Here is a 20758-nt window from a genome sequence, read left to right on the forward strand (position 1 = left end):
AAACGTGATTTATCTTACATGGCTCTATCACTGTCAGATAAAATGCGGTTTGAGAGGTTTTGGAAGAAATTGTGTTTTGGACACACTGAGACAAATTCATCAATGGGAAAAGTGTTTAATTGTAGTAAGTTAAATAGTATTCCTCTTCTAGTATGATGGAAATTATGCTACCCACCAGGTTCCTGTTTCTGTTTACTAATAGCATATAGGTACTTGTAACGTGATAAACAATTTCTATACACGTGGAAATATTTTTGCAATATACATCTGAATAGCAAAATGCCTGCAGGTAGTCGAATGGGTAGATAGATGTAGACCTACTTACTATGATAATAATACCAGCTTTGCCACAGAAGGAAATGTTGTTGGGCAAGTAACACCGTATGTTTCACAGAATGCCCTTAAATGCATATAACCTTGCTTTCTGTGGCTTTCATTTTAGTACTGTTCCACTGATCAGGCCGCTGCAGGCACAGATGCAGAACATGTACAACAGTTCTATAATCTTCTGACTGCCTCCATTGACATAACTAGAGGCTGGGCAGAAAAAATCCCAGGATTTACTGACCTCCCAAAAGAAGATCAGACATTACTCATAGAATCAGCTTTTTTGGAGCTGTTTGTACTAAGACTCTCCATCAGGTAACTATTTATTTCATTTCCTCTTGAGCTGATGTGAAAAATCATCCATCAAAATATTTTTAAGGAATAAATGTGGTGCTATCTTTGAACAGTGTCAATTGTGCCAAAAAACCCACAAAACATCAGCAATGTCTGTATCCAAAGGATATGGTGTTTAATTTGTTTTATGCTCCAGGAAAACCAAGAAAGTGACTTAAAAGGAGAGCATAGGTCTCGCTAATGTGTTTCTTTTTATTTGATATACCGCATCCTCTTCTTCCATAGTAATCGAAATTGATCCTCAGGTACTATTTGAGCAAGCTTGCTTTGTACTCATCAGCATAAACTATAGAAGAGCATCTTCAGTATGAAAGTTTTTTCCTTTTCCTCCTTCTTTTGTGCATGCACATCATTGCCATCTGTTTTTGAAAGGGATGAAGCAGATTTAAGATCTTGTTCATATCGTTTTTCTTATTAATACTAAGTCATTTAATGGAGTGAGAAGTCGTTTGTCAGTCTAGCACTAGTTAATACACTTTACCAGAACCACTTCCAGGCATTGGGAAAATCCCAGACCGGTGATTTGAATTTTGCCCTTGTTTCTTTAGGATGAAAATGACCTTTGCATGCGTTTTTTAACAGGGATTTTGGCAGTGGGGAGGGGAAGGAGAGGAGAGTTTGGCTGTAATCTCTCTCTTGCACACAGGTTTTCATATAAAAGAGTTTATGACATTATGTATATTGTGGTGCATTATTGCACGTATTTTCCATTGTTTTTTCCTTATGAATTTTTACAATCTGAAAAATGCAGATGAGACGAAGAAAATGCAGAGTTGCAGAATCTCTTCTTTCTCCAGCTTTTACTAGTTTTGTATTTCAAAATGCACTCACTTAATATTTCTTTGGTTCAAGCATACAGTATTTAATGTAAAATGTCTTCTCTGTTTATGCCTTTGGGCAGGACCAAAATCTTAACTAATTAGACAGTCTACACCACATGCTACAGCTAACCTCAGGCTTATAACTCTACCAAGTAAGCAATCTTAGAAGCTTGTTTGTTGTACTTTGGCCCCAAGGGAGAAGCATATTGTCAAACGTGAATGCCCACATATGTCTCAGGATAATATGCTTTGGATTTTAAATGACAGACACTTCAATATTGGTTATGCATTTTGCTATAAAGTAGAAGATGCATTTATAATTTTTTGAATTATTTTTATTTGAGGTCTGATACTGCTGAGGATAAGTTTGTATTCTGCAATGGACTCGTGCTTCATAGACTTCAGTGCCTTCGTGGATTTGGGGAGTGGCTCGACTCTATTAAAGACTTTTCCTTAAACTTAAAGAGCCTTAACCTTGATATCCCAGCCTTAGCAAGTTTATCAGCTCTAACTATGATTACAGGTAAGTGCTCCTTTGTTAATAGAAACCTTCAGACTAGTGCTTTGCTTTAATGTAGATTCAAGCAATTTCAGGTAACTTAGCTATATTCAGGGTAAAGAGTATGAATTTTATGCATTGGAATGACCATGCTGAAATTGTGGACTGACATTAGGCTGTTAGATACCCCTATTAAAATGAAATCTGTTTCTTCACCGTTTCATTGTGTTCCTGGGCTAGCCTCTAGAAAGCAAACTGCTTCCAAGCAAATTGTGTAGCGCCTACAAAAATGTTCAAAATACTTGCTGAATTCCCTGAAAAGCCTAATGAAATGACCAGAGCTAGGTCTTCTGTGTAGCAATACTAATATCGAGGTAGCTTGAGAGCTAGAAGTTATACAGCTCATCTCTCAGCAAGATAGCTAGACCAGAAAGTGCTTCACAAGGGCAGGCAGGCTGTTTCTGGTAGCCAAGCTACTGCGGGTATTTCATTTACTGCTTTTTTGAGAGAGAAAATTGGAGAGGTCAGTAAGAAAAAAATCCTCTTCTGCATTTGTATAAAAGCTTTTGGGTGTGCATGTGACTGTATCACCCCTTCTGGCTGCTGGGGTGAACGGCAGGAACTAATGTTGGAATCTGCCAAATCCGGCCAGCAAGTACAAAATGGGGAAGCATAACCTTATGAAGTCTAATTTTCTCATTCCTGAAACAACAAAACCTCTTGAAGTACACACTGCATGCCTTGGTCTTCTTGCAATTGAAGAGGCACTGCTGATGGAAGCAGGAAGGGAGCAAGGGAGTCTGACAACCATACAGCAGAAGTCAGAGCAGCAGTCATTTCTACAGAGAACCTCACACTAATTTCAGAAAAGCTGGTAGTGCAGCTGTGTCGTTAGTGTGAGACAGGGCTTCAGTGTGCCTTGAGCTGGACCTTACCAGGGATGCTGTAAGTTCCACTGGGATGGATATTGATTTCCTTCTGCATTTCAGGTATGCACCAGTTTGCAGGCAGTGGCCTCAACAATATCAGCTGCAGTCTTCATTTTACCTAGGATGAGATGATGCTAGGGAAGCACTGAGATAAAACGTTCAGTGGCAAATGTGAAAAATAAAATTGGCCAATTCCTGCTGGCATTTTTAGAGCCAAGACTTTGGCATTAGAATTTGCATGTTACGCTTCCTCCCTGCATTTTGGTGAAGGGTTAGTGTATGTGTGTAACTCTTTGTTTCTTAAGAAGAGTATTTTCAGGTGTTTGAGTAATTTCTGTTCGTTTCTTCTGCAGGTGTAAAGGGTACTTTAAGGTCCAGGTTCTAGTTTCTTTGATAAAATGCTTAAGTCCAGAATAACTCATTGGAGTTGTTTTGTTCTGTATGAAAAATTTTCAAAAGGAGTGATATGTTAAAATGAGAAAGAAGATACCAACCTTATTTTTTTACTCCTGTATATAATATAAACATCCACTGACATGTGTTCAAGCATACTTACATATATATATTATAAATACATATATATGTGTGTATGTATATACATACCTATATACCTATATAATACATATCTGTATGCCTATGCATTTAGATATCTATAAACCAAGGACAGATGCTGTCTCTCTCCATATATGTTTACATACAGGCACATAAGCTCACACATACATAGCACATATCATTAATTTCGTTTATTTACTATATATTAGATGTGTCTTTTTTAGATAGACACAGATAGCTTGTTCTTGATTTATCTTCCTGGGGACTGAGAGGTTGCAGGTCAATGAACAGGATCCTAGCAAGCTGTCTAAGCGAATATAGAAAAAGCTATTGTATAGAAGGAAAAGTTACTCTCCTTACAAACCCATGCCCTGATTTAATATGATAATTCTTTGTTCAGTTAGACACTGTTTGCTTGCCCTTACATGACGAGTCAAAGTTGTCCAGTGGCTGGCTTAGGTCATCCTAAGATATTTAGTGGAAAAAGCTTCCAATTCGTAAAACCTCACATTTCTTCCTTACCTTGATAATAATCCTTTCAGGAGTTGACTATATTGTGCTGGTCTTCCCAAAATTTCTAAACAAATGGAAGTAACGGTTGCCCTTAAAAGGAGACCATTTCTGTCCATAAAAGCTTTAAGGTTTTCTGCATTTGTCAAGTTTTTCTTGATTTTCTTACTTTTATGAGATGGTGCTTAAAATCAAAGTCATTTTCTGCTTATTCTTTTATTTCATGAGGCCAGTATATCTCTGCTGATTTGCTCTTAAGGACAGAGTATACTTTCATGCGATCTAAGTTAGACCAAAGCTCCTGTGTCTGCTGATCTATATTCACAGTTTCAGATCTCCAAGGTCAGCTAGCTAACTTAGGGACTCAGCCAGAAATTTGGTCACCTGAAAATGGATGGTATTGCATAATGAACAATATTTAAAAAAACCCAAACAAACCTGAAAGAGGAAACTAGGTAATTATGGCTAAGAGAGCACTGCAGCACAAAGTGCTGGTGGACAGGGTTCTTTTGAGACTTTCTCAGTGATAGTATATTGAAATTCTATGTTCAGGAAAGCCTTGAGATTTGCCTCTGGTGTGGCATCCCATGAGAAGTGTCTTCATGTCTTCTCCCTACAGTTTGAGTATGACAAGCCATGTGCTAATTTTCAGCTGGTCCCGCCAAAAGAGAAAAAATAATAAAGTTTAGAAATCAGAAATCTGTTGAACATTTTTAAGCATTGTTTTGAGGCATGATTTAGGTTTAGGTGGGTCTTTGAGGGGCCATTGCTCTCTGAAGAAGGTACCCTTTTCTCCTGGAATGGACTGTTGGAGGCAATGGGTAGTTAGCAAACCCTGGTGCAAATCCTTTTTGTGAGTCAGAGCAAAAGAGAGTGACCTTTTCCAGGTACATAAGATATCTGACTACTGAGTATCACTGTCTTTTGTGTTGAGGCCATTGGACGTATTTCATGCGCTGCAGAATGGCTGTTGTATATGATGATCTGGGAACAAGCTGGTGCTCAGAGAGACACCCAAGGCCCAGTCTCTGGTCTGATTCCAACAGGAAGGGAATCTGACCGTGAATCTCCCATGTCCCAGATGGATAGCCCTGTTACTGGGCTGCAAGCTAGGACAGAGCAGGAAAGCTCTGTTTTGTGAATCTGCTTGTTCACTTTTATTAGCAACACTGCAAAACTGAAGTGCTGGCTTGAGCAAGATTTTCTTCATTATTACACAAATTGCTCCAGTTTTTATTTTGCATGAGTCAACTTGTCATGACTTGATGGTTCAACCAAAAAAGGAAAAAGACAACAACCCAGTGTTCTGTAATAGTCATAGCTTGTTTTAATACTGTACAACATCATAGGTAGCACCAAATTCAAGAATTGGCTCTCTGGGTAAGGAAAAAAACTCCTGGGAATAAAGACCTGTTTGTTCTTCTTGATTTCATGAGTGCTCTCCACAGCCTGAGCAAAGATGTGCTCTTAGAAAACAAACCCTCTTGTATAATAGTCATTGGCAGTATTGCTGAAGGAGAAAAGAGAAGTCGCTGCTCTCTTTCAAATATTCTCCATTCTGCAAGACAGACAGGGAAAACTGACATCTGTCTCCCAGTGAAGGAAGAGGGAATAAATGTAAAAATTAGTGTTGGAGATTAAAAGGCATTCCACTGTTCCCAGTGTCCCAAGGTACTGAAGGCTGATCTCCCATTTGGGGATGTCAAGTCGACTCCCCAGTAACAGCCCCAGTAGCTCCAGTGCCCTTTAACTAACTCAGCTGACTTGTTTGGAGCTGAAAAGCTCCACAGCTGCAGGTCACAGCATTGGATACATAGTTATAGGCATGTATGACCATTCATTCTGTTTGGTAATTTTGAAGAGAACAACAGGAGACTTAGTGAGTATCATAATACTTGCTAATTCACTGCTTACTATGAGTAAAACTAAAGGTATGCACAACAAAATAAACAGGAAAAGATTTTGTAATATTTTGCATTGTATAATCCATTAGAAAGTCCATATATCTGTGCTTTTTCTGTTTATTTTATGCTTTCTTGGAGTTTACAGTATGTTGCCTAGAAGGATAAGCATCATGTCAGATTGCTGCTGCATTTTCAAGTCCTTTCAAATAGGATATCAGCTTGAAAGAGCACCCAGAATGAAAGAAGTATATCTGGTTTATTGTGAGCGGCTTGCGAACAGTTAACTTAAAACTCTGCAATGCCAAAACACATTTTTTTTCCTTAAAGTACTCCTTTAGGATCTTCCTCTGTCTGTGTCTCTTCTCTTTTTTTACTTCCTTCAGTTGGTTAAGAAGGGCTGGACCCAGCTTCCTCCGGAGCACATCAGTGGTTCACTAAACATCAGCCAGAAGAAAGTAGTTAGGAAGCAACACATGACGCTCGCCCCACATCCCCATGAGAGCAAGAAATCGGTTCTGTCCTGTTCTTTTTCTTTGGATCACTTATTCTGTTGGGATGTAGGATCTAATGAGCTAAAGAAGAGTGCCAAAATGTAAAGAAAATGCTGGTCATCTTGGGACAAATTCTGTCCTTAGATCCACATGGGTGATTTCTATCAGTTCAGTGTGTGGCATGGTCACAAGGGTTCCTGCAAAACCACTCGATGCTGGACTGGATAGTGTTGATGATGAAGCTTTGCAGAGTAGACCAGATATTAGCTCGTATTAGTTTTGAAAATGCTTCCTTAACTTCCCAAATGACCATTTATAATGCTCTGTTGTACAGTTTTTTCTAACAGTGTGAAAATATAAAGACTGAGAATCCAATGCAGATCATCTCAAGGGCACACTCTAATTTAGCCTCAAGTTTCTGCCTGCTCTAAAACTGCTGGTATTTTTTCTCTCTTTCATTGATGTGCTTTTCTTCTCGGCCTCTTCCTTTCTCTATCCACATCAAAATATTATTGTTTTACCCACTTGACACTCTCAGTGGGATGCTGCCGAGTACAGAGCATTCTAGCCCTCATTCAGCCAAGCTCTTTCAGCATATGTTTTATTTTAAGTGTGTTACAGACCAGCCCAGACCCACTGTATGTATCAGGCTTATTCACACTCTTAAAGCTTCGTTAGACTGGCACCAGAACATTGAAGAATATTCTGAGGTTTCAATTAATTTTAAGTTTGTGTTTGTCTTCCTGCTGTTGGGCTTTCCATTCTAGTTTACAAACACAATTTTTAGCACCATCAGTCATACCAAGAAGTGGTAATGAGTCCAGCCTGGCTACAAAGGGTCTGGCTGCTGCAGTTCCCTTCTGAACATGAATTTGTCGAGGCTCACCTACTCTTCAGCAGCAGATATCCTTCAGTCCTGTTGCCAGGATCTTCCAGAGTGGGTGCTTCGTGTGCTGGGTCTACATACAAGCAGGTGGCAGACTGGAGGAGTGTAGGAGAGCCAGTTATATAAAAAAAACCCACAAACCCTCCAGATTGCATTGTCTGCCTTCCTCCTGCCACTTTGCTGAGGGAAATACTGTCAGCATCAAAGTGAAGTACTCACTCCTTCTCCACTCCCACCCTTTTGCTGAGGCAAGAACTCTTCCCTTCTACAGCAACCAGCAGTCTGTGTTATTTTGTGGTTTTCTTAAAGGAGGGAACAAACTATGATGTCCTGTGTGGTTATTCAGCTCATCTGACTTTAGGTACCTTGCACAGCTGGTGGAGAATACAGGGCACCTCCAGAAGATGAGTCATCCATCTAAAATTGTAATCATCTTTTTAAAAAGCCCATCCTTCCACTGATGTTAGGAGGAGCTTGAGAAGTCTCCGCTCCTAGCTTGGGCACCCTTGCGAAGTGCCTGAGAGTCGGGCAGGATGAATATGGGCCACATTGCAACAGGAAAGGAGACGCCTGGATCTGCTGAGTTGCAATCTTGCTGTGTCACAGAGTGTGCGTGAGACAATCAAAAAGCTATAGGCAACTGAGCCTTGTGTTTGTCTGCGTTACAGACGGGGAAGGGGATTGTGAAGGGGGAAGGAGAAAATCAGGTAACTATATTGAAACTGAGACAATCAAGAGGCCTATTTTAAGTCTGCAGCATAAAACTGTTGCGTTTCTGGTCAGACTGACACCTCAGGAGGAATTAAGGCTAAAACTGACCCACCGTGACACAGAGCACAAAGCTCAAGGGTCTTTGAGGTGCTCAAGGGTCTCTGAGGTACTCAAGGCCTTTGAAATACTTGGGCTCCTCAGGAGTTGTTTCTCATTCAGGTAGTGCTCGGTCTGCCTAGCCCTGTCATAATCTACCCTGTGTCAGAGATTAGGGAAAGAAGAACTAGCACAGCTGGTGACGGGTTTTCCTGCTCTTTTGCTTTCTTCCTATCAAGTTTTTGCTGATCAGCATAATTATAGCACAGAATTGCACTGAGATTCCTGGGAAGAGGGGAAAGGTGTAAAACACTTGCTGCATTCAGTTTGCCAGGATGAGCTGCTAAGTTTGCAGAGCTCTAGAGGCAAGGTTTACAATGAATCATTTTGACAGGCTTATGGAGAGCATCTTTGCCATAAATCACCACTTTTCGTGCAAAAGTCAATGGTATCCTGAAACACAAGCTGAGAAAACCTATATTCACTTTACCCAAGCCTTTTTAATTGTCATTGTAAGAAAGTCTGAATATAATAATATTTACATGTTTCCTCAATCAGTTAGAGATAAGCTGCCAGTTTTGACTAGCTGTCCTTCTTGGGATAAATCTTGGCCTTATCATTCCCATGTGGTTAAAAACACCCGTTGGAAGACGGTGAACAATTAGAGGCCATTGGCTTCAGCGCCAGTGCACACACTTACCACAGGTGCCTCGTGCTGCTCCCTTTAGGCTGAGTAAGACTGTGGGCCTGTCTCTGTGAAAATGGGTCTGGCCACGTGGAAAAGGCAAGAAAATGTGCTTCCTGCTATTCAAATCCTATTAAATTGAAATCTTTTTGTAAATTAGACCCGACTCCTGAAGTCTACCGAACAGAGGAGCTGTTTCTTACACAAGTACGTTCCTCCGAAACTAGTTGGATGCTAACACCAGAGACCGCGGTGGCAGTGCCAGCGCATCCAGTGCCCTTTACTGGCAGAAGGGACTTTGACTTTCTATGGGTCCATAAGGGATGCCTTAGGGATTGGAGACTGAAAACCCCTGAGGCAGTTCCAGTCATGAGGAATTACCTTTGTAGAGATTTGCAAGTAGCAAAGGCCATTGCGTGGCAATTCATGCGGGAGAGGAAGTTTGGTTTATCAGAGACTGCTTTAATATTGTAGCACCAGAGAGCAGCTTAAGGATGGGGTATCTCTTAATTCTGAATTTCCATGATTTTTTTATGTAAAGTAAGGCTACTAATATTATAATCTTTGCACATATTGTGTTTTTCATTGGTATGTTTCATGGCTAGCCGCCAAAGGTACGATTTGTTCATGAAACCTTCTGAACTTGTCAGCGTGAGACAAAGACTGTTTAGTTCTGGCTGGAAATGTTAACGGTGCTGCTGTACGCTCCAGAGCCAGAGATAATTTTTGGTACTCTGCACCCAGGTACACCGCTACTGAGGTGCTGGTTTAAAAATGTGCTCCAGTCAGGTTTTGGATCCATTCTAGTATTTCAGTTCCTTAGAATTACAAAGACATTTTCACTTACATAGCCAGGAAACAACCTTAAAACAGATTAAAAGATGGGAACTCTTCAAAGACTGCAAGATTAATTTAATGTCCTGCAGATTCTCTCAGTAGGCTAGTGGTAAAAAAAAAAACAACAAAACCCTACAGCTTTTCAAACCTGTATAAAATATTTATCCACCCAGGTTTTTAATGGCAGAATCTGCCTAAGTATTTACTCACAGTGACCTGTATAGTTAAGGCTTATGTAATTACACTATACACCATTTGCTGGAAAGTCTTTAAATATTCATTGACTCCTCGTGTTTTAATGTAAACAAGGCACTTAGAATACCTACAGTTTTTAATTCCTGCAAGGTGAAAAAGATGTCCAAAGCAGATGTTACTGCTTGGATGAGTGTTGCTCTGAAGCAACAGGGCAGATTGATGGTACTTAAATGCTATACCACAGTATCTTCCAGCCTGAGACGTACACGTCTGCACATCTCTCATCCCAAACTAGTATTCTTCAGCAGCTAGCTCTGCCTAAGTAACTAAAGCTGAAAGAAGTGTAAAATGGGTGCATATCAGTGGAAAAACAGACCTCTACATTTCTGACTGCCTTCATTGAATCCCTTCTGTTCTATTGGAACATCTAGTCAAAACAGGTGGTAAGGGGAGGCAGCAAGGAGTTCATATACACATGCCTGGGCAAGGCACCACTGTGCCTTGTGAAGACATTACACCTGCTTCTGGAAGTAAAGAAAACCGTACTCTTTCACTGTTCATTAGGGGATGGACAGAGAAAGTGTCTATTGCTTGCCCCCTTGGAGTAGAGGAGTAAGACTTGGGGGCAATGGGCAGCCCGTGGCTGCCAGGGATAGGGGAGAGGGCCAGGGAAGGCAGATGACTTCAAATGCATCAGACACAAGAACTGCCAAAATTAGTCCTCATCTGCTGCTGACACTGCTTTTATATGTCTAGTGGATTAAAATTAATTTAACCTGCATTTTCTTAGACTGCCTTATCTGGTATAATTCTGTTTCATGTGTAAATTACTATGACTTTGCTGTGAAGCGAGTTCATACTTACCTGTGAATTTCAAAGTCAAAGGCAAATCAAAACATCACAAAATTATTTGAGATTCTTGTTCTGAAATGTTATATTAATTTATCCACTAAATCTTGATAGTGAACAACACAACATTCTTTCCCCATGTACCTGTGAAGAGCCTGCTCTTAATGAATCACTAATCTGACGCATTCCGCTTATACTTAAAGAACTGTGGATGTGTTTAACATCGTTTTAGTATTTTAAAAGGCTAATTGAAGCTGGGGACAAACCCCAGCTCCCCTTTTAGGAATGCTGAGGTTTTTGTGATGGATAACCCAGCAGCCTTTCCACTTGAGGCATTGCTCACACAAAGCAAAACAGTTAACTTCCAGGCTTCTTTTATCTTAGACCTTCTAAAAATGAATAAACTAAAAAGCAGCAGCTGATGAAAATAACAAAGGGTGGTAAGGTGCCTTTAGTTTCTTATAACAGTGTCTGCAAATTCCTGGTGGAATTCTAGGCCGGACGCTGATGGAGCTGGCTAAGGATATCGATCGCCACTTGAATTCACTGAATAAATAATGGTTGCCATAGTTATAGAGCATTCACAACTGGTGGGGAAGCTCGGAAATCTCCAAAACACCTCCTGTGATAGTTTTGCTGGAAAATCACCCAATTAATTCTGTCTCATATCATGAAAATTATGCAGGATACACAGGATGCTTGGCCTCCTTGTACTAGAATTTCAATCATAATTGAGCGTCTCTGCCACCCATTTTAGCAGCTAAAGAGAAAAGGGCACTTGCCATCTCTTACTTTGCATGTCAGAAAGGTTAACTGACATGGGGTCACACAATCATAGAACGGTTTGGGTTGGAAGGGACCATAAAGATCATCTAGTTCCAACCTCCCTGCCATGGGCAGGGACACCTTCCACTCAATCAGGTTGCTCAAAGCCCCACCTTCAGCACTTCCAGGGATGGGGCATCCACAATTTCCCTGGGCAACCTGGTCCAGTGTCTCACCACCCTCACAGTAAAGAATCGTAGAATGGTTTGGGTTGAAAGGGACCTTAGCGTATAACCCCAGCTGTTTTGAGAAATCTTATACTTCCAAAGCACTTTTTGCTTTGAGTACCAGGATATGAATTTGGATTACACTGAAGAAAACGAGTTCTTTCAATTCGTGGTAGAGATGCTGATGTGTTTTTTCTCTTGCTTTGCAGAACGACATGGATTAAAAGAACCAAAGAAAGTGGAAGAGCTATGCAACAAGATCACAAGCAGTTTGAAAGATCACTTAACTTTCAGTTGCCAAAACAAAGGACAACCGCTTGAGTCTGCAGAGCCGAAGGTACTGGGTGTTCTGGCTGATTTGCGTTCTCTCTGCACACTGGGACTGCAGCGCATCTTTTACCTGAAACTGGAAGATTTGGTGCCAGCCCCTTCCATTATCGACAGGCTGTTTCTGGACACCTTACCCTTCTGAGTCAAACCACCCTCCTGAAAGGCAAATGCCCACCAGAGCAGGCAAACGGATCGTGACTTACAGCTAACATTTCTGCCCTCACTTAACAGAAAAGCAGCTCCGAGTCTAAAATGAGGTCTTTTCTGGCGCTTTGTCCTTACAACCTGAGGCCTGAAACTTACTGGCTTACTGGTTTGGGGTTGTGTTCTTTGTTTTCTTTTGTGTGATTTGGGTTTTTTAAACAGCTAATATGGCACTTTTGGACAATGCTATCCCAGCAGCAGTAAAAGGTTAACATGACTGTTTTAAATCTGTTGTTTAACACCTCATGGTATATGAGGAATAAAATTGTAGAAGCTGTGTTTGAAAACAAGAACAGCAAATAGTTGTTTGCCAGGGTAGTATGTATTTTGTGAGGATACCTTTAGCATACTTCCTGCATCAAGGGCACATACATCAGCACAATCTAAACAAAAAATTCACTTTTTTAGCAAAGTACATTCAATTGAACATTTCATACAAATCAAATATAGCAAAATGACAATGGCTGTTAGCTCCCATGTTCAAGTGCAATTTTTTAAAGTGCTGTCTTACCAAGTCTCGTTTATTAACTAATTTATTTTACTATGAAAACAAACGGAAGAAATCAAGTGAGAAAATTACATGCACTAACTTACCTGACAGAGTTTTCCAAACTTGATTCCATGTAGCGTGACTTATTGACAGATGTATGTGGAAGACACGGGAGCAATTGTGCCTCAGTTGTTCCTTAGCTAAGGAAACCCGCGTAAGTAGTGATTGGAGCATACAGGGTCAGCATCAGGGATAGGTCAGTTCCAGACTTCTAACATAAGTGACTAGTTAGTAAACAGACAGAAGATGGTTTTCAAGAACAAGCAAGTCTTGTAAAATAGTATGAATGTAAGTGCTAGGAAGGATATAGTGGGCTGCGTTTAAACATTCCGTGTTCGTACTTCTTTTTGTATGTTTATACTGTTGATGCCATATTAATATGAAATAATTTGTCGCATAGTGTCTTTATTTGTATAAATGTTTGTATGCATGGTATATTGTAATGGCTTTGCCTGTATTTATTGCAATGACTGCCAGCTCATGGGAGCCCTGTTACACACGATAACTAAATGGGGTGTTCACACTGACTCAGATACACCAGTTGGAAAACTATATACATATATATAATGTGTATATATATATATGTATATACCTATATTTGTGTGCGTGTGTGTGTGTGCGCGTGTCTTTTTATTAACCATTTGTATATAAAATATCTTGTCAAATCACAAGCAGAGTTATTTTACAGTTTATTTGCAGTGACTTCTAAGGCAGTACTGTTTAGCACTTTGATATTAAAATCTTGCTCATGTTTTGCTAAATTCAAATAATATTTAAGAAGTTTAGTTCTAAAAAACTTTATATGCACTGTATTAAGTCAAAATTTTGTTGGTCATTTTGCTAAGGAAATTTTTGAATGTCAACCTGATGTCACTGTATCTTTTGTTAGCTTTAAACATTCTAGCTTTTGTCTTTTTTTAAACTCTGCTGTTTATATGGAAATTAAATTATACAATCAAACAGATGCCAAATGAATTGCCTAATTGCTGCAAAGGATAACCCAGATATTGAGTCACTGTATGGTTTTCAAATAGTAATCTGGTATTTTATCACTTAACTATGTTTGGATGTGCTTTTATGAAAAAATTATTCTTATATCAAGATTTATAGTAGTGTCAATAGGGAAACAGACTTCTAATCACTATAGTTAATATTTCCAGTTTACCTGCAGATAATATTTGGAAAAGTATTGCTTTTTGTATTGACTTTTAAGCTTATGTGCAAACATAATAGCATAATTAAATATCAGAGAAGCTAATGTTTCTTGTAGGTTGCTGTAACAAGCCTGACCAGCAAGACAAATATATTTTGACTGAATTTGCTTTTGTATATACTAAATATATATATATACATATATATATACACTCACACACATGTGCGCATACAAAAACATACAGACACAAAATCCAGAACTATGTTTACTTTTGTCCTTTTGTGTAAGACACAAAGTCCCTTGAGAAATTACTTTTATCTGGGGACAAATCCTGCCAGGTGCTGAGCACCAGCCAGAGGAGGGCTTGCAGGCACTTCTTGTGAGTGGGCCCTTACAAAGAATTTTCAGGCAAATCAGCATAGTGCAGTAAAATTGCTTTTTCGTTGAGCAAGGTTTATTTATTAAGTAGAATGTGAGTGGGAGGTAGCAGGTCCAGAGCCCCCGTGTGAGATTTCACGTAGCCAGTGTCCTCCAGTCTTCCATAGATAGTCTTAACTGTGATACTCTCCCAAATCCCGTCATCTGTGGAATTGTCCTTCATGTCATCTTCAGACTGATCCCAGAGTACAACCAGTGACACGTCACAGTGGCAAAAGAAAGAGTTAACGCAGAATAAATCTACTTTTCTTAGAGCTCTCTCAGTGTGAACATGCCTTTGTCTAGGCAGAATTCAGGAATATATCAGGTGTTAAGGGAGAGTGCCTTGCTTTTATTTCAGACAACAGTGTTTCGAGAGTTTCTTCACTCCGCTAACCGCAGTACTTTTTTCTTTTTCTTTTTTTTTTTTTTTTTGGTGGTGTTAACCTGTGGGTTGAAAGAAATGCTCTTGTACATATACAATGTAAATTAAAATTATTAAATTGAATAACATTTTTTTCAGAGGCCCCATGTGTGTTGAATAAGTATGCTTAATTCTGTTAAAATCTGATGTGAATTTTTTATCGTTTATAAAACATTAAAAAAGTTGTCTACTTGAGTCTTAAAAGTGGAAAAATTGGTGAAGCATGCTTAAGAACACTGGCAATTTAATGGCTAGTCTTTTGATTAAAATAGCTTTTGTATAAATACACTAAGACCGGCAGTATCTGGTTACACAATCTCAGATATTGGGAGCTGGACCATGGTTGTCCCAGAGGCTGAACCACACACAGTCCAGAGCAGAGAGACTTACCTGCCCCTCGCTGTACTTCTACACGCCAGGAAGGGACTGCAATTAACTCGCAGATGATGACATCCACAAGGGAGGGAGGGCATGGCTATAGGGCTCGTGGACCCATAGCACCTATGTCTGGCTAGAAAGAGGCCAGAGCTCTAATCCCATCTTCTGCCCCTTTGTGTCAGTAAATTCTGGTAAGACATCGCTTCAGCAGGCACCTGCAGCATTTTCTTTAAATGTGCATGCAATTCCTCTCCTTACTGTGCCTTTGCTTTGCAGGAGGGATCCTTTATCCCCTGCCAGACAAAACTGTTTGGCTGCAAATGCGTTTTCAACAAATGCAGTTTTGAGAGGCATCTGATACTATTCCAGGTATCACCATCAATACTGATGGCTCTGGCACACCTCCACAAGAGCTGTTCTGCAGGAACTGCTCAGCTGGAGGTTCCATTAAATGATGAGCTGTGGCGAGCTGCAGCATCAGCAGCTCCTTTGGAAATGCTGCAAAACAAAAGCTCAAACTTTTCCAAATTATTTGTTGCTTTTTTCCTATGCCTTATTTTAAAAATTAAACCATGAACCCTAGAATTGTTAATGATAATGACAATGATTTTTGCTTAATGGTCCTGTTAGGCAAAACATGCAGATCTTGTGACCAGCCTGTACCAGGGTCTGAATTTTCACCCAACAAGACAAAGCTTATCCTCACTGAACTCACAAGTATCTCAATTTGTAATCACTTCAGGGGCCATAAGCTGTGTCCTTAGACATGAGAACAGAACTGTGTCCTGATCTAAATCACCTGCACTTGTGTCCTTACGTGTGCCTTTCGTGCCGATACTCCTAAAGCACACCAGTGCCAGAGTCCTTGTGAGGGGCTGTGACGCCTGATGATTGACTCTGGCAGTGGAAGGTTGGGCTGAGTCAGGAATATCATAGAGGCTTCCTCTACTAGAGACCATCCTTGGACAGAGGCTGGCACCAAGGCACCCCAAAATGAACAACTAACTAGAGGTGAGTCAAATCTCTTTCTACACCTTCCCTACTTTTACTTTTCGAATTCAGGTTCATTTGTCTAATATACAAAGCTAAAACTTCAGTAATGTTGCAGAAAGGAAGGAGGGAGAGAGGGGTTTAATTGCATAAAATTAAGCATGGCTCTGACAAAAATTGGCAACTCCCTCTATGGACACCATGAAACACGTCCTTTGATTAATTATTTGTATTATAGCAACACCTAGAGGCCACAACAGAGATGAGGACCCCGTTTTGCTAGCTACCCTGATCAGCACCTCTAGCACCCACCCAGGAGAAGCTCCAGTCCAAATAGACAGAAAGGAGCAACACAACAAAAAAGGAGTGCCATGCCCAAGGGCATACAGCGTTTCAGTCACAGAGCTGGGAATAAAAACTTTTGTTTACTGAGCTTGTGTCCAGTGAATGCTCTTAATTTGTTTTCCTTTTCTTTCCCTGGGCAATTTATGCTGCCACTGTATTGAATTTTATGCAAACATGATAAAAGCACTGAAAAATTCAAAATAGTCCCTGTATTCAAACTGATCTTGTTTATCCTGCATATATAAGTCATCCATGAGATTATTCAAAATCCTGGTCAATCACATGTTTGGAACTAAGCTGAGATACAAGCTAGATAGTATTTTAAAAAAAGATATTTTTCTGTTCCTTAGTAAATTAATGAAATTGACCATTAGAAATATTGTAAGATACAGATTAAACAGTAGTTACTAATGGATAAAAATACTAACTTTTAAAAATGCCAAACTATTGATGCAGTAATTGAATAATTGGGGAGTCAATTAATCAAATTCTTAGCAGCAGATGACATATTTAAGAAATGTATTCCAGACCCACATTTTGTGAGAATTACCAATACAGTGATTTTTCAAATAAAAGAAAAAGAAACTTGTTTACCATATGGAAACACTTCTAGCAATTTTTCTTCTGTTTTCTTTTTTAACATTAGACAAACTTTACTTTTATATTCATAATATGGAATGTTCTGGCTGGATTTGGTTGCAGAAGAAGTCTGAATACATGAAGTTGTGACATGGCTGTGAAAGTTGGATGAGATCAAGATTCTGGCATAAACTCACAAAAGCAAGGATTTTCTTTAAAGAGAAGGGTGGGATTCCAGCTGTAAATAGATATCATATATATGGCAAGATACTTATGTGTGTATAATGGGGCTACTTTAATGTCAAACACAAGATTCTGAAGTCATGCAAGAGACAAGAACATGGAGGAAAAAATGCCATTTTTTCATATTTTCATATTTTCATAGAATCATTTAGATTGGAATAGACCTTTAAGATCATGGAGTCCAACTGTTAACCTAACACTTCCAAATCCACTACTAAACCGTGTCCCTAAGTGCCACATCTACACATCTTTTAAATGCCTCCAGGGATGGTGACTCAACCACTTCCCTGGGCAGCCTCTTCCAATGACTGACAACCCTTTCAGTGAAGAAAATTTTCCTAATATCCAATCTAATCCTCCTCTGGCACAACCTGAGGCTGTTTCCTCTTGACCTGTTGCTTTTTGCTTGGGAGAAGAGACCAACTGCCACCTGCCTACACCCTCCTTTCAGGCAGCTGCAGAGAGCAATAAGGTCCCCCCTGAGCCTCCCTTTCTCCAGGCTGAATAACCCCGGTTCCCCCAGCCGCTCCTCATGAGACTTGTGCTCCAGACCCTTCACCAGCTTCGCTGCCCTTCTCTGGACACGCTCCAGCACCTCAATGTCCCTCCTGCAGTGAGGGGCCCAGAACTGAACATGGGATTTGAGGTGGGGCCTCACCAGTGCTTCCTTTGTCTTGCTGGTCACACTGTTTCGGATACAAGCCAGGATGCTGTTGGTCTTCTTGGCCACCTGGGCACACTGCTGGCTCATGTTCAGCTGGCTGCCAACCCCCATCCCCCAGGTCCTTTCCCACCAGGCAGCTTTCCAGCAGCTCTTCCCCAAGCCTGTAGCATTGTGTGGGGTTGTTGTGATTGACCCAGCACTTCTCCTTGTTGAACCTCACACAACTGGCCCTGGCCCATCGGTCCAGCCTGTCCAGATCCCTCTGCAGAGCCTCCTGCCCTCAAGCAGATCAACACTCCTGCCCAGCTTGGTGTCATCTGCAAACGTACTGAGGGTCCAGATCACTGAAAAAATATTAAACAGAACTGTCCCCAATACTGAGCCCTGGGGAACAGCACTTGTGACTGGCCCCCAACTGGATTCAACCCCATTCACCACCACTCTCTGGGCTTGGCCATCCATCCAGATTTTACCCAGCAAAAAGTATACCCATCCAAGCCATGAGCAGCCAGTTTCTCCAGGAGAACGCTGTGGGAAAAGATGTCAATGACTTAACTAAGGTCCAGGCAGACAACATCCAGAGCCTCTACCTCATCCACTAAGTGGGTCATCTTGTCGTAGAAGGAGATCAGGTTCATCAGGCAGGACCTGCCTTTCATAACCCCATGTTGGCTGGGCCTGATTCCCTGGTTGTCCTGTACATGCTGCGTGACGTCACTCAAGATGATCTCAATTTTAGATTGTTTATCAATTTTCCTTCAAAGAACAGAGAACTCTGAGCTTGTTAAGGTACAATTTTATCTCAAATAAATAGACAAACAAGCTAAGTGGGATTTAAAGAAATAAATGTGTTTAAGTTGCTGAAATATCTCAAATAAACCGAAGTCTTTAACCTGCTAAGTAATGTACTAAAAATCTCCCTCTACAATAACTTCCACTGTGGTCTGTGATTAAGCGCTACTGCAGAACGAAAGTGCATTACAGAGATGGCTTGATACTGGGGAAACTTTCAAACACAGCAGACAGGAAACAAAAATTAATTTACCTTTCATGGGGTCTTGTTATTTATCTTGCTGTGTTTCCTAATTAATTGACGATATTGATGTTTACACAGGGATTTGCTCCTTTCCAACTTTGCTTGATCCTGTGAAGAAGTCAGAATGCCGCATTTGTAGTATCACATTTATTGCCATGGCAACAGTCAGGGATTTCACAAACACTAATTAGGGTTGGCAACTTGGAATGTTTTCGGTACAGTCTCATATAATTTTCCCTCTTTTACCCATTCCTCATTATACCTTACTTTAATGATTGACTTCTTCAGTATGTATACAGGGTTTTTTCCCCCATGTCCCCAGGATTCAGTTAATAACTTCTCTGATTTACAGCCACTTTTCTTACACCTCTGCATGCACCCGTTATGAAGTAGCTGCAGTCCCTACCTGCACTTGTGTTAAGCTCCATTTCTTACACTTCAAATTAGTCCAAGATTCAGTACAAACAGCTGATTTCTACACCGGCATGTGCAAAAGTAGTAAGGAAAGGTATGGAGGCTTAGCTGCGTCTTCCTAGGCAAGCTACTTTTAAATGTAGATGTTAAATCTTGCTCAAGCCAGAGTACAAGCCTTCTGTTCGCAAAACCTTAAGTTCTGTGAATGTCCAAAGATCACGTGAAATATTTTAATTCAAGCATACCAAAAGCATTTACAGACATTTAATTTACTATGCAATAATATGGAGAGCTGAGCCCACATGAACCTCATGAAGTTCAACAAAGCCAAGTGGAAGATCTTGCACCGGGGTCAGGGCAGTCCCAAACGTGGGCACAGGCTGGGCGATGAGCGTATTGGAAGTAGCCCTATGGAGAAGGACTTGGCATTATTGGTGGATGAAAAACTCCGTATGAGCCAGCAATGTCTGCTCACAGCCCAGAAAGCCAATTGTATCCTGGGCTGCATCAAAAGAAGTGTGGCAGCAGGCTGAGGGAGGGGACTCTGCCCGTTTGCTCCACTCTCGTGATATCCCAGCTGGAGCACTGTGTCGATCCTGGGGCCCTCAACATAAGAAAGACACCGACCTGTTGGAGCAGGTCCAGAGGAGGGCCACAAAGAGGATCAGGGGGATGGAACACCTCCCCTGCGAGTACAGGCTGAGAGAGTTGGGGTTGTTCAGCCTGGAGAAGAGAAGGCTCCAGGGAGACCTGATTGTGGCCTTCCAGTACTTTAAAGGGGCTTACAGAAAAGATGGAGAGGGACTCTTTGCCAGCAAACGTAGTGATAGGACAAGGGGTAATGGTTTTAAATTGAAGAGGGTCAACATTAGACATTAGGAAGAAATTCTTTATTGTGAAGGTAGCAACATACTGGACCAGGTTTCCCAGAGAAGCCATGGATGCTCCATCCCTGGAAGTGTTCAAGTCCAGGTTGGATGGGGCTTTGAGCAACCTGATCTAGTGGAAGGTGTCCCTCCTGATGGCAGAGGGGTTGGACAAGATGATCTTCAACGGTCCCTTCCGACCCAAACTGTTCTGTGATTCCTGCCCTTTCCTCCCTTTGCAAGGGAGTAGCCTGCAGAACTCCCCGATGAAATGAGGGGCCCATTGTACCAAGTTCTCTTCACATACATAATTGCAGACACCCCCAGACACCTCCTGCTATTATTATTAACAGAGAACTGGTATTTGATTAATGAATTCTGAGTCTGATTACCACCTTCTTTCACTACAGCATGGGGAGGTAAAAAGCCTTTTAAATGACGGAAAAACATCTAATAAGATATGAAGGAATTGAGAGTTCATCTTGATGGTAAATTAGTAAATCTTTTTAGGAGATTATAAACGAAAA

The 20758-nt window shown here is 40.7% G+C and overlaps 1 protein-coding gene across 2 annotated transcripts in view; it reads left to right on the forward strand.

Moving 5' to 3' along the window:
• NR4A3 (nuclear receptor subfamily 4 group A member 3) overlaps nt 1-14039 on the forward strand; it is a 29064-nt gene extending 15025 nt beyond the window's left edge. For both annotated transcript variants that reach the window (XM_055800385.1, XM_005231125.3), the window contains 3 exons: nt 443-642; nt 1847-2025; nt 11848-14039. In XM_055800385.1, coding sequence (XP_055656360.1) covers nt 443-642; nt 1847-2025; nt 11848-12110 — 642 coding nt within the window. In that variant the 3' untranslated portion in view covers nt 12111-14039. The remainder of the gene's footprint in view (nt 1-442; nt 643-1846; nt 2026-11847) is intronic.
• Nucleotides 14040-20758: the final 6719 nt, after the last annotated feature.

Source organism: Falco peregrinus, chromosome 3 (genome assembly GCF_023634155.1).
Source record: "Falco peregrinus isolate bFalPer1 chromosome 3, bFalPer1.pri, whole genome shotgun sequence".
NCBI classification, from domain to species: domain Eukaryota; kingdom Metazoa; phylum Chordata; class Aves; order Falconiformes; family Falconidae; genus Falco; species Falco peregrinus.